The following is an 18,359-nucleotide window of genomic DNA, read 5'->3' on the forward strand; positions in this document are numbered from 1 at the left end:
AAATAAGAGGTAAAACTACGGTGTTTTTTAGAACTGTATGAGAATTTGAAAAATGGCACAAAAAATGGAAAGGAAGCAAACAACTGTGCTTGCAGGTGTTGCTTAAGAGCATAAACAAGTTCTCAGTCAAGGGGAAAAAAAAGAAACAGTTACTTTTTGATCTTGACTCCTCCCAAGATAAGGCTGGCAGCTGTCTGACTGACATTAAATAAACTGGTAAGAGAAAAACATGCTACTACCTGCTGCAACTCAGCAAAATAACAGTACTGGGAAAAATAAAAAAAAAAACAATAACAAAAACCACCAACAACCCCCCCCCCCCAACAAAACAAACAAAAACAAAACAACACCACCCCCCCCCCAAAAACAAACAAACAAACAAAACCCAACCCATAAAAAAACAGCCCTGCACTCCATGGAGGAACTGAAGTAACACTGTACTAGATTTGAGTTTTTAAGTAATGTATACTTAATCCTATAGAATCACAGAATGGCTTGGGTTAGAAAGGAGCTAAAGATCATCTAAGTTCCAACCCCCTTGCCATAACTAGACCATGTCACCCAAGGCTCTGTCCAACCTGGCCTTGAACCAACCTTGCCAACCAACCAACCAGCCTTGCCAGTGGTGGAGCATTTTCCACTTTGGTCAACCTGTTCCAGTGCCTCATCACCCTCACAGTAAAGAACTTCTTCCTCATATCTAACCTGAACTCCCCCTAGTTTAGTGTGAACCCATTTCCCTTTGTCCTATGCCCCCTTCTGATGAAAAGCTCTTACATCATCAACAAAATTGATACAATTTTTTCAAATACAGCAAGGAAGAATCAGGCCAGTTTTGTTATTACATAAATTAGTTACATTTGAAGCAATGCTTTGCCAGCCTGTGGCCTTACATAGCAGGTAACAGCTGTTGTGTTCTAATTTTTGTATTTTTTATGTAACAGAAGCAGCAGTAGGATTTCAAAGCAGAACTCCCCATTATGCCTGCAACTACTGTTTCCTACTTGCTACTCCTTCCCTGCATTACCTCCTGCCTCTTGAAAGTACATTTTTAATAACAGTTAAGAACACAGTTAAAAATCAAAAACTACACCACTTGGAGTTGTCATAGTCAATGCAAGAGCTACAGAAACATCATTTCATAATCAAGATTTATTTGGCTTTTGTTTGGTGATCACAGACACACTGAACAGTTTCACAATTGTTTTTATTCACATAGTTTTTTAAATCTAGAAACTGTAATTCTGTTTGTTGGGGATTTTTTTAACCCAAGGACTACTTCACATATTCCTCAATTTATCTTTGTAGACAAGATGTTCTTTAAAACTGGATATGAAGTTACAGTATCTGGAATACTGACTAACATGTTATGTCTGCCAAGCAGCAACTTTCACTTAGTATTTAAAGATACAATAAGAGTTTCCAATCTTTCTCATCATAGCTACAAAGTTGTTGGAAAAAATAAAGCTGCAACTACCAAAAATAACTTTGTCACAGATATACATCACTCAGCGAGAAATCCAACACTTAGGGAGCAGTTTCATTAGATAAGCAATTCTACTGATGGTACAACCATAGATAAAGATAAGTAACTAAAATGCTAAGACATTCTCAACATACCGTTATGAATTCCAAAGTCTGATCCATGTTATGCTTCATTTAATAGGATAGAAAAACTGTCCCTCTCAGTCTATTGAGGCTTCAAAGCCCTCTCCTTAATGTAACATCCCATTTATTTCTGGTTTCATAGAAAACAGACAACCAGTACATGATTTTACCACTTAAAAAAAGCATTTACACTTATCTAAATATGTAAAAAAATGGATTGAGTTGGGATTCTCTCCTTTTTAAAAACATGTTTTCTAGAACTACTAAAAAACTTGCATTTACAAAATAGTTGATAAAAATATTCCTCTGAATTGTACAAGAAGAAAGGTATAAGGACCACCAATTAAAGACCTGGCACCAGATGTTACTCAGCCTTTGCTTCTTTCTCTGCTGCTGCGTCAGATGCTGGGGACTGAAAAGAAGACAAAGAAACAGAACACTTGTAGTATTTTTAATGCACAGGTTCGCTAACCTGACAGGCATAACAACCATGACTTGGTTCTACAGACCACATGCTGTGACAATCTGCTTATTCTCTTGGATAATGACTGACTGAAAACAAACTGTCTTAAAAAGGCTTCTATCTCCTCAGATACATCACACTGAATTTCAGAATGTTGCTACTGTTACTACTTAATACACACTGCAAAGGACTTTTAAATTTTTTGAAAGAAAAAAAAAACATTACTGCCTTTATGACAGGAAGAGGGGGCTTTTTAACCTACCAAGCTAAAATTCCTGCATAGAGTGTTTAGGAAAGACAGGTACACTTCATTCATTTATTCAGTGCAGCACTGTTAACGTCTTCTCAGAGTTTTGCAGTAACTTAGTGAGACTCAGAAACACAGTATAAATATATTAATATATATTATATTAATTATATATTAATTATATATATTAATATATAGTATATGGTTAAATGTAATTTTGTAGAAATACATTCAGTGAACCAGAATGGTAGCAGCAGAGCTATACTATTTTTGAAATTCTATATGGTGTATATCTCAGCTTCAGAACAAGTTTATACCATCTTAACTGACTGAAACTGCAAACTCCATTTACATCAGAAAACTCCTTGCATTTGCAATGTAGATTAAGAAAATGTGACATATCTATTAACATAAAAATTATATTTAATTATTGCAAAGCTTTGCAGCACCACCAGCAGAATAAACCACTGTAGCACCCAAACAGGAACCCCAACACCCGCTCAGCCTTTACTGCCACCTGGGGGAAGCTTCTGAAGGATGAAGTACAGAAGCCATTTCCATTTGCAGGGCTAGCTCTCAGTGAATGTCACCAGAAGTCCTCACGGGCCTTTCACCAGCCCAAGCGCATCAACAATGGCATCTCTGACACCTTTGTCTCAACTGAAAACAGTAATGTCCAACAGGACAGGCTACACTTCTGCCTCTTATAGACTTCGATATTCTATTAAACCTGCAATTTTGGCTGGCATGACCAACATGAGACCAGCAGGAAGATGTGCTCCAGAAGCCATCATCCACTCCTTGCAAATTTACATCATCTCTGCACTAGTGTACTAAACAGACCCCAGCTGAGAAATACTGCCAAATATAACAGTCACTGGTATTGCTGGAACACTGCATGCACAAATTGTAAGACCAAATTACATGATAGTAATACAGAGCCAGAGCTGTGCAGAAGGGCAAGCCGACTACAGAATTCATACCTACAGCACAACTTTTTCACAAAGATCACACTGGAAGCTTGCAAATGAAAAACTGTTACCTCAAAGTAAGTGTCTTGTATGCTCAAGTACCATCCTGTACCTTCCCCATCCACCAAACCACATCACCTACCTAAAAAGCAAATACTCTTTTCCTCTACTTGAAGACTGATCTGTGCACTGGTAAGACAGAATTCAGATAGACATTTTTCTACCTTAAAAATTACTTCCCAGTGCAACAAACAGACAGGAAGCATGAATCACATCTTTACATTTAAAAAAAAAAAAACAAAACAACAAAAAACCCAACAAAACCCCAACTCCTCTATCTGACCAGCAACTCCACTGAACTCATTAAAATGAGTGAGGCATTCAGTACTGCAGAAACATGAGACTTATTCTAGGCTTACTGCCACATGAAAACTTGTGTTTCATCCAGCTGTTAACAGCTGTCCTAGTAGGAGGCACTGCTTCTCCCTACAGATCTTGTCCTACATTTAAAACTAAATTAAATGTCCACATTCCAGGGAAAGAATACAGTGTGGAGGATGCTTTAAGTTACTTGATCAGTAACTCAAAAAACTTCAGCAACACAGCCATTTTAGCACAGTATTACAGCCAAGACTGATTTAGCATGTTCATTTCTTCAGTGACAACTATTACTGGTTCTTGCACTTTTCCACCCCTGCACGAACCTGTCCCTTCTACCAGCAGTGTCTCTATCTAGGACTCCTATAAATGTTACTTCAACTTTGATTAAATAATTTAAACTTCGGGTTTTCAATGAAAAATCCTTCCAGCGCCAAGAAAATGAATATTGCATTTGTCAAAAAAACTTTTTTATCAAGAAGGAACCTGTTATCCTGTAACCACAAAGGCAGACTACAACCCAAACCAAACCCTGTGAAGACAGACAACACACATGAACAGAGCAGTATACCCTCTGTACATCCTGTATGTATTATTTTGGCAATACTTTCCTGCAGGGAAACCAGTCCCTCTCTGAAGGACATTATCCCGTGGTAAAATTCTCACCTTTTTTCTCAATTTCAGGGACTGTTACCACATTACAGCAACATTTTTGGGAGAAAATGGAATTTTCCAGGTGCATCTACTAACATTTCAATAGCCTACTTTCTTTTTTGGTGCTTTTTGGTAGGGTTTTTTGTTGTTTTTTGGGGGGGTTGTTTTTTTTGTTTGTTTGTTTTTTCAGAAATAGATTCTGAGAACTGTGTATGTTTCTGATAGATATTTGGATAAACCAGTACAGAAAGTTATCCAACTGCTTTGCAGCAAAGAATACAGACAACTTTACCTCCTCAGTTTTAGCTTCTCCATTTTCTGCAGGCAAGTTGTCCTTCGTCTGTTCTTGGTTTGTCTCTTCTGTCTGTTTTCCTTTAGGCCCCTTTTTCCCCTTTGTTTGAACCTTCTTGTCCTCAGATTTATCCTGCAATGAAATAAATTTCCAGTACCTAAATTCCTATGACCTACTAGGCAAAGTTTGGAAATAATTAAAACCCACACAAAACCAAGATAGACTTGCTAAGCAGAGGGAGCAACTACCAACAACCAATGAGTGAATATATAGTTCAACTGTCAAAAAAGTTTGTCAAACTACATATAGACCAACAATCACAGTTCCAGACAGTAAAATTAGAGAATCAAACTGGGATGAGAAGATTATTAGATTCTAGCAGCTAGACAGATTTGTAATATATGATTTAGCCTTGTGGCACATAAAAAATAACAATGTGGTCCTTCTGCTCTGTAAATACAAAGCACTTCAAACACTTTTTTCCCTCTAATATCAACAGGGCAATTTCCATAACCTAACCTAAACTAATGCATCGCCTACAAGTATCATTTCCAGTGCTCCTTTGTCACTATTTCAGTCGCATCCTCTGTACCCACATGACTGTTGTTAAATGAGTATATAAAAAGTATTTATTCAAGAGCTACTTTCATATAAATACATAATACATCATCCCAGACATTCTCTACAGCAAAATTTTTCAAGAAATTACAAACTGTAACACTTTTTCTGGAAGGTACTATGTGAGTAAGTGGCAAGAGAACATAACCTCTACGCAGAAGACCACTACACTTAAAATGTGTCTGATCCCATTAAAAATATTGTGTGCATTTCACAAGTATTTTCTCCAAATTATGTCCTAATTTGTTGCCTCTGACCTAAAATCCACTCCCAAGAAATAATGTTCTTATTTTTGCATATTTTAAGTCATGTAGACAGGTATCTCAGACTACTATTAGGAACTATTTGGTCAGAAGCATTCTGTCCTATCTTCAAGCATTCTTCCCTACAAGACCCATACAACTTTCTTGCTTCACACATGCAACTTTCTAATAGTTATCTGAATACACTTCCAATTGTACATGAATGCTCATGTAAAATTCTGTCTTCATAAAAATACAGTTTTGCCAACGAATTGCAACTACTGAGCAAAAGTTCTAAGTTTTTTTACACCACTGGATACAAACATGCAGTAAGTTACATTACATATACAAGAGATGGCAAAGTAAGAACAGTCAATGCTGAAGCATCTTATTCAGGTAACTGAATTGTCAATGTCCACAAAATTTTAGAAATACTTTCCTCCTATTTTTAGGAATAGGATAGTTTCTGAAATCAAAGAGCACAGTGAACACAGTTGTAACATGCTAATGGAAAAAAGAAAATACTAAAAAAGTTAAAGGCTAAGCTCAGTATTACAAATTCAGGTAACAGACAGTTTCATAACATGAAGACTTCTGTAGTTTGATTGTCAAAATATATTTTTCTCCATTGCTATTTATTTTTTAGAAACTCACCAAGTAACTCCGTAATGAGCAAACTTCTTCAACCCGAAAAATACTGTCAGGGAAGTTTTTAGAAGTTACAAAGTTGATGCAAAGAAACATCTTTTTATGGATCAAATACAGAAAAAAACAATTTAAAACTTAAAAATCTATCATTTCACTGGTAAGTGAAATATTTCTGCAATCATTTAAAGAAAAGTCCAGAGACAGCTAAAATAAAATAGTACTGAAGCTGGAGAAGCAAACTACAAAGAGATTAAAAAGTACAAAGATTTTTACATTAACAAAAAGAAAGTTTTCAAACAGCAAGAGTTAAGTGACAGCACAAGTTCTAGAACAGGGGATCACATGTAAAACAAGTTACACATCTATTTGAATTGCCAATGGCAACAGCAGTTAAAAAAAAAAGAAAAAGATTGTTGACATATTCACATTACAGTAGCATTCCAAGGGGGCATCATGCAACGTGTTCTACTTGATATTCTAAGATGACAACTGTTTGTGATGTACTTGGTTTGCATGAGTATGCTCCCAGCTATGAACTGTAGAAATACTTCTTTCTACAAATAGTTACAAGCAGGAAGCCATACCATGCATATCAGTCAGCACCGACCAGCAGCATTAAGAATTAGACGCACCACACAAAAGACACTGAAAAAAAAGAGAATCAGAACTGAAGTAAAATTGGAAAACTTCCCCAAATTCTTTAGGCTTACAACTTTGAGAATAAGAATGCAATGATATTCAAACCATTGGAATGAAGGTGCATTACTGAGAAGTAACTGTTCAGTAGGATTAATGAGAACATCAAAAGCCCTACAAACCAATGTTGGCATATTTGAAATTATTTTAATCTATACATTAAGAAGAAAACTTGTAATCGCAAAGGAACACTTCAAACCACATATACCAACAAGCCAACACACACACAGCCTCTTTTATTTCTCCCACAAAACAAAGTACTTTGCGCCTGTTATTGGCAGTGTGAAAGCTATATTGGAAAACCAAAAGATCATGCTAACCCACCCTTGTTTATGCACACAATACCTGTAAACTAGACTACATGAGTAAAACTCAGATCTTTTTCAGTAGCTACCTAAGTAATTCAAGTATTTTTTTCTAGCACACCGCCTTAAATCTTAAGCTTATTTTAACCCCTTTTGTTACAGTAATGAAACACAATCCTATGTACAGTTGCTTTGACGCTCCAGTAGTTCTGCTCAGTACCAAATTACCACCCAGGAACTGGTGTCCATATTTCTATGCAATACCGTGAGTGCTTAGCAAGATCTACTTGAACAGCGGCTAAAGGTACCAGTGGATACTGGCAGAAGGACCTGAAAAACTATGTTTCAGAGAAGTGAGTGTTCACACAAGTAACATGCGAAGAAACTCTGGGACACCGTGCAGCGCCAGCACGAAATGGGATACCACTGGGCACTTGCACAAGCACTCAACCACCTCCTCTCCCTCTCCTCTTCCCTGCCACTCTCACCTTTGCCGCCGGCTTTTTTGGTTTCGGCTCTGCTTTGGCAGGAGCAGGTTTCTGCGAAGAAAGCACAGGTAAGGTCGAGATTCACCTCTCAGTAATCCCCTTTTCGGTACAGGAAGGCGCACACACCCCACACACCCCGCTCCCGTACTCACAGCGGACAGCCGCGCCGATCGCCTCTTCGGCTATGAACCGGGAAAAGAGAGAAGAGAAACACCGTAAGCAGGATGCTGAGCGACAGCGTCCCGGGCCTGCTCCGGCCCGCCAACACCGCTGCACCTACCTCCTCGGGGGCGTCCCCGTCCGCCGCCGCCACCTGCCAACACAAACACCGCGAGTAAGGCGGGGCAGGAGGGAGGGCGGCCCGGCGCGTGACGCCGCCGCTCGCCCGCCCCTTCCCGCCGCTTTCAGAGTTCGAGTCCCTGAGCGGTGAGGCGGCCGGCAAAGACCCCGCCGAACCTTCTACACACCACCGCCGCCATGCCCAGCGGGGCTCCCCCAGCAGGGTGGCAAAGGGAAGGCGACGGCCACAAACAGCGAGCGCTGGTGGCCGCCGCGCCTGTGACCGCGGAGCGCCCGTTTCTCTCCGGGCCCCGTCCCCGCGGTGCCAGACCTCCTTCCTCCTACCCCCTCACACACATACACCCCGCACCAGCCCGGCCCCTGTGGCGCGGCGCCGCCTTGGGCAGCGCTTTTCCCCGTCGTCGGTTCCGCTCGCTTCACCTTTCTCTTCGGCATGGCGGCGAGGCTGCGCGGCAGCGGCTCCCGGCCGCGACCCCCGGAGCTGCGGCGGCGGCTGCTGCTGCTGCTCCCGCCCGGCTGCTGCGCGCGCGAGGTGCCTCACGGCGGAGCGGCTGCCTGCGAGACAGGCTCGCTGCGCAGGGAAACCGCCCCCCCACCCCCCATCCATCCCAGCAGCGCCAGCGGCACCGCAACAGGATCCAGCCGGATTGGGCGGGGGGGCCACGCCCCCTCCCCGGCTCTCACCTAGCGCCCGCCCCGCCGGCAGACAGGGGAGAGAGGGTAGGCGGCTTCCTGATTGGTTGTTCCCCGTCACGTGTTCGCCGCTGTCCCAGTTTCCCCTCACGCAGGCGCCCGCCGCCCTCCCATGTGAATGGTGGCGTCTGTCCGAGCGGCGCGTTAGTGGTGGAGGGAGGGAAGGAAGGGCAGGGGGCGTGCCCGCCCTGTGCGGAGGCGTGAGGCATGGCGGAGAGCGGCGCCTGGCTGCTGGTGTTGAGCTCCGTCTTCGTCTGCAACGCGCTCAAGATCCTCCTGCCCTCCTGCTCCTCCATCGTAAGTGACGTCATTGCCCCGCCCCGGCGGACGTTACTAAATGGGGGCTGTGGAAAGCGCCTCCCCTGTACCCCGGCAGCGGGGCTGCGGGCAGGCCGCCGCCTCTGGCCGGCGGGGTTGGCGGGTGGGGGCACCAGGTGGGTGGGATGGGATGGGGTGGGTGTGAGGCCGCGGGTGTCAGGGCGTTGGGGAGTGCCCGGTGTTTTTTGTGTCACACCCACGTGAGGGCTGAGGTAACGTGGGAGGTGGCGGGCAGCGGCGGAGGGTTCCCAGTGCTCGGCGGTACCGCATCGCGTGCTCGCTGTGTGCAGCTCGGCCTGGTCCTGCTCCTCGCCTAGGGAGAGGAGAAGGTGGAAGGAGTGATGCTGGGAGGAGCTGGAGGTGGCAAAGCCCATCAGTGTGGCCATGGGACGCTTCATTAGCCCCCATTAAGCAGGTCTTTGAAGCGAGTTTTGAAGTGGTGAGTTATCAGTGTTTTAAAGGATGCTCCTGGCGCTACAGCTCTTGGGGCGTGTCATGGGACTTAAAGGACAGCAAAACTCAGTCTCCCGTGTTTTTAGTAGATGGACATCTCTTTGTTGAGAAGGGAGATGGGTGGGTACAGGGATTAAGGAGTTAGACATCACAGGAGAAAACTTTGAGTCACAGTCATGAATCAGAGCCCCCTGCTCTGATCTTAAGCATTTCTGTGGAAGCGTGGATAACATAGTTACGGACCAATGAATTCTGTGACTGACAGAAAAACTGACGTGTGAGCAAGCACCAACCGTTCTGCTCTTTCCTGTACACAGCTTCACTGGTGAACAAATTGGTGCACACTGGTCAACAATGGACAGAAATCCTTTAAAACGTAAATTACTCTTACCAGTGTGGGGAATTGAACTTGCTGTTGCTATTGATGACAAAAGTCTGTGCTCAATTTTCTGGTGTGGTCCATGACAGAAACCAGTGTCATGTTCTCATTGCAGTACTGAGAACATAATTTCTGGTGGAAAAATTGCACGTCTTATTAGAATCACAGAATGGTTTGGATTGGAAGAGACCTTAAAGCTCATCCAGTTCCAACCCCCCTGCCATGGGCAGGGACGCCTTCCACTAGACCAGGTTGCTCAAAGCCCCATCCAACCTGGCCTTGAACACTGCCAGGGATGGGGCAGCCACTGCTTCTGTGGGCAACCTGTGCCAAGGCCTTGCCATCCTCACAGGGAAGAACTTTTCTTGAGGAAAGCTAGAAAGATTTACTAAGGAACAGCAAGAAAAAGATTTTAAGTCCTTTGTACCTTCATTTCTAAAGTAAAAGGAGTTGATGACCCAACAGGCAGGTGGTGCCTCATGAAAAGGAAGTAGGAAAATAAAAGAAGATGTGAAAATGCTGGCTAACACAAAATGAGGTTACCATTTTATATTTCTGTCAGCAGGAAATAATTTTAGCCAAGAAAATAGTAAGAAGTTGTAAAAAAAACCCCACCTCTTAAACACACAAATAAGATGTAAGAAAAGTAATGCAAATTTATTTTTCTGGTTTTGAGGAGGTAGTGAGATACTGCACTAGGTGGATCCCAACTCTCAGCCAGTATGGCAGTTTGTGTGTTTCTAACAGCTCAGACTGGGCAATCTGTAATCTAGAGGAGAGATTCCCAATTTGTGAGCTATGCATTATTAGGGAGGTCTAAAACTGGGCTGTTTGGACCCTTCCTGAGGCTGCTGGAGCTGGAAATGGGAATGAAGAATGAGTAAGGGGCATTGCTGGAGCTGGAAAGGGTGGTGTTGAAAAGGAGCACTTTCCTGTCTCTTCCTCTCCTTCACATGTCAGGTGCTGTTCATCCAGGCAGTGCCTGATAGGAATTGCAAGGAGGGAGGGCGACAGATCAGCCCAGGATGTAGTGACAGCAGAGTCTGAGAGATACCGAGGCAGCAGCATCAAGAGTGAGGAAATGAGATGAAAGCAGAAACCGAGAAGGAAAAGGCAGTTAGCCATAGGTAGAAGAGTTGAAAATCACTGCCCTACAGGGATGGTAAAACCCTTTTTGGTTTGCTTCTGTCAGAACAAGAGAGTAAAGCTTCCTTGGCTTTTAGAATACGTTGTGATGTTAAGGTTTTTCTGTGTCTTGTTGAAAGGGCCATTTTTTAATGGGAGGCTTTTGAGTATGTAAGCAGAAGATAATACTTCACATATGTTAAAGGAAATCAATGGAACTCTGGGTGAATAACTGATACTATTTCTTTACTTCTTAGATATCCAGATTGTTACAAAAGGATGCAGAGCAGGAATCCCAAATGAGAGCTGAAATTCAGAACATGAAGCAAGAACTGTCAACCATTAGTATGATGGATGAGTTTGCTAGATATGCCCGTCTGGAAAGAAGGATTAACAAAATGACTGACAAGCTTAAAACTCACGGTAGAGTTGCAGTGTTTACTTCTAGTTTCTGAAAAGCATTTTGTCAGGTGTTTTCAATTTTAAATATATGTCTTCAACTTTTTTTTTTCTGCTCCTTTTAGCCATTTCCAGTGTTCCTTTCTTTCTTTCTTTCTTTCATTCTTTTTTTGTTTTTTTTTTTTTTAAACTTTTTGGAGATGTTGCTTTTGTCTTTCAGTTGTGCATAATTCTGCATATTCCCCTTACATTCTGTAACTGAGTAATTTAGACTCATATCACAGGATGGTTTGGGTTTGAAAGGAACTTAAAAAATCACTTAGTTCCAACCCCCCGCCATGGCCAGGGTCACCTTCCACTAGACCAGGTTGCTCACAGCCCCATCAAACCTGACCTTGAACGCTGCCAGGGATGGGGCAGCCACAGCTGCTCTGGGCAAACCTGTGCCAGTGCCTCACCACTTTTTCTTAAAGGAATTTTCCTGGGCTTCAATGTGCAGTTCTTTACTCTTTCTCCATGATGCTCATCACTGAATCATGTTTTGAATAAGTCAAGGGAGTCCTTTGCTGCGTATATTCATACAAAATGGTGTGTTGCTTGGCTGGGGCTATTTGGTTACTGTACTACAAAATGCTAGAGAGAAAGCAGTGAACTATAGAGTAACCAGAGGAGATATTTTCTGCCACTTTGTGACCCTGTTTGATTTTATGCAGCAGCTTTGTGACAAGCTCTAATGATTTGCCTCCATTAGGATTTTATAGTAGTATAGTTCACTATCTCATGGTAAAGATTACACATAAACCTTTGGCACCAGAGCTTTTGCTCTTGTCTGCCTAAACTCACTAACTGACCCTAACAGGATGGGAGACTACTTGGTTTGTCTGCCTGCTGGATGTTTATAGGCTCCTTGCTTGGAGAAAGAACAGTATTTATAACTGGCAGTCTGGATTGCTCTCAGTAGTATCATTCTTAACCTGATAATTTCAGTTAATTAAATTTGAGTAGTTTATTTAGCAACCAACAATGTAATTTTGGAAAACTTCAGGCCACTTAGTTTGAAGATGTGCTGTGTTCATTGGGCTTCTTTATACTGGCCTGAGGTGCTGTAACAGGAGAAAAATAAGCACAATAAGTTTTAATACTGAACCTGACCAAAATTGATTCACAGTGAAGGAATAGGCTTACCTGTGTTCTTGGATGAAACAAGGCAAAAAGTGCATCTACCAAAGCCAGGATTCTTCTCTTGACTAAAAGGGAAAAATTAGTTTATGCCTCAATCTTAAATTAGTAACCACAGTGGCTGTTATTATTCTCATTTGGGAATAGTTATTCTCATTTGGAATAGTATTCTTGATTGCATGCAACATTTCTCTGTCTAGGATATTGGTGTTTTGCAGCTTTTCATAGTAGCATTAATAAGAAACTACAGCATGATGTGGACCAAGCCCTTTATTGCAGAAGGATACCTTTGGTACAGCTGTGAGTCATTTGAAAAGAGATTTTTAAGCAGTGTCATATCCTGAGAGTGAAATATTAATAAATTACAAGTTTTATCTAAGTATCATTCACTGTTATAAATAATACAGAGTAATATTTTCTTTTTCAACAGTGAAAGCACGAACTGCCCAATTAGCCAAAATAAAGTGGGTTATAAATATTGTATTCTACATCTTACAAGTAAGTAAATACTTTATTATGAACACAGATGACTAAACTGAATCCTCAGTAGTGTTAGTTCTCTCCTGCAGTTATTGACTGATATTAGGCACACAGGTGTTTGACATTCCAGTGCCACAGTGAATGCTGAACTGGAAGAGTTTCTTGAAATGGAGTGGAGAGATGTTGCTGATAAGGTCTGGTAGTTGTGGATGGAAGGAGGTTTGAGTTTCACTGTAGCTCTGTGTTTCTGGTTTTGAGATGACGTGATAGGAGTTTGTCTTAGCTCTTCAATCACTAGGTTTTGGTTTTGAGGTTTTTGGTTTGTTTGGGTTTTCTTTTTTCTTTTTTCTTCCACTTCCGTATGGCACTGGACCCAGCAAGTTCCAATACATGCAAATATATTACTTCTGTTATTGAAAACAAAATATGTTTTTGCTGAGGATGCATATCTCACTGACAGCTGCCACACATTTCCCCACTGTGCCTCATCAGATTGTCTTTGTAGTTCAGACTTGATGCCAAAGAGTTGTTTGCTGGTAAGGATGACAATGGTCAACCTGGAGATGTCCTTAGGGTAATGTTAAAGTGAGTTGAGTTCCTGGCAGGCAAGAGTTATGGCTAAAAACAGTCATCAGAATTTAACAAGTGCTATGTTTGTGTATGTTAAATTAGAGCCAGGGTCTCGAAAGAAAGCGGTATTGTCCAGTGTCTCACTACTAGCTCTTAATATTGTGTGTAACTTTAAGGTCATATGGAGTTTAAAAATATTTTGAACTTGCTTAAGAACAATGTAAAATAAAGGAACTGTTCCCTTTAATTAGAATTTGTCATTTACTGTTTTGGAATAGAGGTGGAAATGTACTTCAGTGTGTGATGTTATCCAAGCTAATAACAATTTCAATTCTAGGCTACCTTGATGGTCTCTCTGATTTGGAGGTACTATGCTGAGCCAGTTACAGTGCTTCCGGGCAAATGGCTTGCTCCGCTGGAGCGCTTGGTAGCCTTTCCTACAGGGGTGACAGGTAAGGACCGCACACTGGAAAAACACACACTTCCCAAGCCCACGTGGATGCTAATGTGCAGACCAAGAGCATACACAGATTGGAAGCACTTCTGTACAGTTCTTCTCTCTCCCTTGAAACAGGGAGGAGTTTTAAACATTCGTAGCTGTTTCTTATGTATTCAAATCTTGTCAGTTTAACTGATGATAAAATGGGCTGTTTGTCATTTTTATTTCTTCTTAGTCAGAGCAGTTTTATCTGCATCTGGATGGAATTGACCCTGGAGGAGATTTGAAATCAGAAATATTTTTATATTAAGGATCCACTGAAATTAAGTAGAGTTGCATTTAAAAATGGGCAAATACTTCATAGGTCTGTATCATATATGTGTATTTTTTATAATTGCTGGGGTTTCATGCTAGTGTAACTCTAGAGTGGTTTAGGCATCCTCTCTTGGCCTTTTGCCATGCCTGTTCTCAGCCTTTTTCCTGTCACACTTTGTTGCATTTTTGCCTACTTAAATCCTTTTCTTTTGGGCAGTTTAACAAATTAATAATCAGAATGATACCACAAGTTGTAGACACCTGTTCCTGAGAGAAAAGTGTGCTGACTTCATGCTAGTGGGATAAGTACATGGGAGAGTGACAGGATGATATAGTCAGGAAATTTGCTGTCAAGCTAAAATGCTGCTGGTGAATCTTCATATTAGGTTTATAAGCCCTAACTGCCCCAGAAGGAATTCCAAAATACGTTGTTGGAATTTTATGTTGTGGTATTTTTAGTAGCTGTCTAGAGAACAATTTGTATCCAGCATGCTTTCTGGACAAGAGAAGAGTCTGCTGCAGTGCAGGGTAGGGGCATAGTCCTTGGAAAACATTTATTTGAACAGCATTTGAAGGAATTTGAAGTTCACACCCATGTCTGCATTCAAATCTCCTTTTTTGTCTTGGCTGATAATCACACTGAAGAGATCACTTTTGAGTTCTAGGTGATAAACACAAAATTGTCTAAAAATGCCCCAAAAAGTAGTTTCTTCACGTGTGCTATGCATAGCACATGTATGTATTCTGTGATACTGTGTAGCTTAGTTCCATGTTGTCTGCAGTATGGATGTGCTGTGCATTACAGTCAAGGCACACCCTCTTTTCCACCACACCAATACAAATTCCTGTGCTGCCGGTTGGAATGACCAGACCCTTTCAAAGAGCAGTAGTAAAGGTCTCTGTAGTACTTTTCTACATAGCTGTATGGGGAGGCAGGGGAAAGGAGTACAGATTTAATACTTGTTAAAAACCTGATTTTAGTTTCAGAAGAAATTGATTATTTTTTTTTTTACCTCTCAAGTCCTGAATTTAGGTCTAGCAAAGTATTCTAGTATTCTGTTACTGGCCAAGCCTTTAACTTCAGCACCTGAGACTTTTTCTGTTAGCAGATGTTTTAGCTGTGGGTTGTATATACCAGACTTCAGCTCTTACTTGTGTTATCTAGTACTCTTTTCTGCAGACAATGTTCAGGGGTTCTCAGGACCAGCATGGAGATAGCTGCCATTCCTTGAAGAGAGACATTTGTATATAAAAAGATGCTTTGTTCCTGTTCACCTTAGAACTCTTTAAGTTTCAGGTTTTTATGCATCCAGAGCTATTTTTCAAAAGCCTGCTTGCTTCATGGTTATTGACATGACTTAAATCGTGTTTTATGTCTTTCAGGTGGTGTTGGAATTACATGTTGGCTTGTGGTTTGTAATAAAGTTGTAGCTATTTTGCTACACCCTTTCAGCTGAAGGAATCCCAGTAATCCATGGAGTCCTCAACTACACTTTCATTATCACTGTTTTGAATGAGACTAGGTCTGAGATAATCTTTGTTACTTCATTTGGATATCAGTCAGTATTCCTTTCGATGTATTTTATCTTCCCTTAGTCTGCTTTTCCATTTGGTGGTCAGTTTTCAAAGAATAGCATTGCTGTTTATAAAGCCTCATTTTGTGTCTGCTTTGACAAGTGTGAACACTGATTCATGGCAGAACTGTAAGACTGTGTCATGGCATATACTCACCAAAACCTGAAAGCGTTGGACTTGTATATTTTAAGTTGGAAATGCACTGGCAGTAGGAGTTAATTTGGGAGCTTTGCTACTGCTTTCCTGTATGACATGGTAGTTTCACCCAGAGATGGGACTGTGTTTGATGACAAAGTGGTACTAGAAGATACAGAGGAAGGTGGTTTGGTTGGCTTAGGGATAAAACGGGTTTAGTTTCCTCCTTGTTATTTTTTTACACTAGAATTGGTTGTGTTCTTGGGTTGTTTTGGAAAATACATTATTGATATATGTGCAGAATCAACTTTTTATCTCTCAAGAGACTCCTTCAGTTGCCCAGTACAGGATGGCTGGATACTTTTCTCCTCCCTGACTTTTGAAGTTCATTGAACACTTGTATTTTTTCCTACTTTTATTGATAATTGACCTTTTCTTCCTTGGTATTTTTTTCTGCTTCCAAAACTGATTATGACTGAAACTATTTTCTTCCATGTTTGGGGAGGAAAGGTCTGGTCAGCCTGCTCAAGCTCCATGTTAATGAAGAGAAAGTAGAAGAGTGTGCTGTTCCTTCGGAGGGCTGTGTTTCTAAGGGCTTTAGCATACATTAATGACAGTTCAAGATAGCCCAAAACAGCTATGTAAATGTAAAAAGGCACATTGGTGATTTAAATGTGTAAAGCGGTAACAGAGTGGTAGCAGGCCAGAGGAGGAGGGAAAACAATTTTCTGTTTCAGAGTAAAACTTTCTTGTGGTATTTAGGTACAGGAAACAGCCACGATATTTTGAATTTAAGGGAGGACAGAATTATTCCAGTACTGTGCCTGTAGAACAGTGGCAAAGTTGTGTTATCTTCTGTGCTGCAATGATCTGCAACCCTTCACTGCTGCCCTGCAAGACAAACGGGTGGGTTTATAAAGTTGTTCCGCAGCTCTTTGGTTTTTGACATGAGCCTGAACAGAGCCCTTGGGGGCACCTTTCCTTCCTCCTCTGGGCTTTGGTGATTCTGATTCAGCTTCCTGCTCTGCACAGTGGAATGCATCTGTTCTGTTATTCCAGGGCTTTTGCCTAGGGCCCCTCCATAATTATCACTGCATTGAGAAATCAGTTCAAAAGGTCATGATACATTCCGTGTATATATGCATGAAATGTTTGTGAGGCTTTGGTTTTGTTTGGGTTTGGTTTTTAAGTGGTAATTTAAAAAAAGAAAAGGTTTTACATTAGGGTTACATTTAGCCAAGGTGAAAATAGATGCATTAAATAGCAAGAAAAAAGTGTTGTGATTGAATGTTATGTATAATTGTGGTTTTATTAACAAAATAAAGCTTTTGATCTGTCTGAGGTTTTTCCAATCCATTTTTCAGTGTTAATTACAGTTTTCCTAAAATGAAAAAAACCCCATACCTAAACCAGCAACACCCCCAATACACACACACTTTTTGGACAAGGAGATGACTACTGGAATCAATGGGACTAATTTATTTATTATTTGTCTAAAGTATTTAGGACAGATTATTTAACTGTGACATTGACCTATTTCTGAGTCTAAAGATGTGGCCAATGGTATTTCCACTTGGCTTGTTACACAGTTTAGCACAGCGAAATCAAGGAAAGCAGCACCACTGAAAACCTTCACAGTGACATTTGGTGTTTTATCCATGCATAGCACAGGGTCACCCAATGCTCTGTTTGTTGGTGGCTCCAGTCAAACATTTGGGTGAGTGAGGGCAAAAAGGCCTTCAGTCACCTGGTCAGCACAGAGGAGTGTTGGATTATGTTAGCTTGTCTGCTCTTGGCTTTGGGACAGCAGTGAAGGCACTAGATCTGGTAAGAGTTCGTAGAGGAGAAGCAAGCTCCTTTTTAGACACCAGAAGCTGTGCTTTGAAACCTGCCCCCTGTACAGCTGCAGCACTGCTTCAAGAAGAGCTTTCCGAAATTTGAAAAATACACTGCAAGTAAGTTCCAATCTGAATGTCTCAATCACTGAGCAGCTTTTGCATTTTGAAGGGGTTAAGTGCCTTTTAAAGCTAATAGAATACACATAATTTTCCATAACTTCGCATCATTTTAGCAAGAGTTTCATGAATTACTGTGAGGAACAAAACATAATCCTCCTACCCTTGCTTACATAACCTTAAACACAGGATTTTTAAAGGCTTTGGAGAACTGGATATGCCTGACTTCTCCAAAACAATGGTTTACTCTTGCACATTCATCTTTGGATGTCATCTGTGGAAGTTACCAGGCAAACTGCTTTGGTAAGTTCCAACAGTGGAAAAGAATGAAGCTTTAGAGCTTTAGAATGGTAGTGAAAACACAGCAATAGCAAATTATTTTTATTGTATGTGAATTCTGGAAGCTATTTCAGGAGTGAAGAAAATAAAAACTT

At 41.3% G+C, this 18,359-nt stretch overlaps 2 protein-coding genes across 3 annotated transcripts; one reads left to right on the forward strand and one right to left on the reverse strand.

Annotated features, from left to right (window-relative positions):
* Positions 1-1,134: 1,134 nt before the first annotated feature.
* HMGN1 (high mobility group nucleosome binding domain 1) lies at positions 1,135-8,578 on the reverse strand. The gene is made up of 6 exons (XM_062602468.1): positions 8,331-8,578; positions 7,891-7,923; positions 7,763-7,792; positions 7,611-7,661; positions 4,614-4,745; positions 1,135-2,020 (listed from the first exon to the last, which is right to left on the reverse strand). The coding sequence occupies exons 1-6, from the start codon at positions 8,343-8,345 to the stop codon at positions 1,973-1,975; spliced, it is 309 nt and encodes a 102-aa protein (XP_062458452.1). The 5' UTR covers positions 8,346-8,578; the 3' UTR covers positions 1,135-1,972.
* Positions 8,579-8,678: 100 nt separating this feature from the next.
* GET1 (guided entry of tail-anchored proteins factor 1) lies at positions 8,679-17,322 on the forward strand. 2 transcript variants are annotated; one of them, XM_062602478.1, is made up of 5 exons: positions 8,679-8,900; positions 11,136-11,301; positions 12,887-12,954; positions 13,844-13,958; positions 14,181-15,727. In XM_062602478.1, the coding sequence occupies exons 1-5, from the start codon at positions 8,811-8,813 to the stop codon at positions 14,213-14,215; spliced, it is 474 nt and encodes a 157-aa protein (XP_062458462.1). In that variant the 5' UTR covers positions 8,679-8,810; the 3' UTR covers positions 14,216-15,727. The 2 variants fall into 2 exon arrangements, with proteins under 2 accessions (XP_062458462.1, XP_062458461.1); XM_062602477.1 differs by having other exon boundaries at positions 8,680-8,900; positions 15,644-17,322.
* The last annotated feature ends 1,037 nt before the right edge of the window (positions 17,323-18,359 follow it).

The sequence above is a fragment of the Pezoporus occidentalis genome, unplaced genomic scaffold, assembly GCF_034315485.1.
Source record: "Pezoporus occidentalis ecotype Australia unplaced genomic scaffold, CSIRO_AGI_Poc_V1 ctg77, whole genome shotgun sequence".
Classification (NCBI taxonomy): domain Eukaryota; kingdom Metazoa; phylum Chordata; class Aves; order Psittaciformes; family Psittacidae; genus Pezoporus; species Pezoporus occidentalis.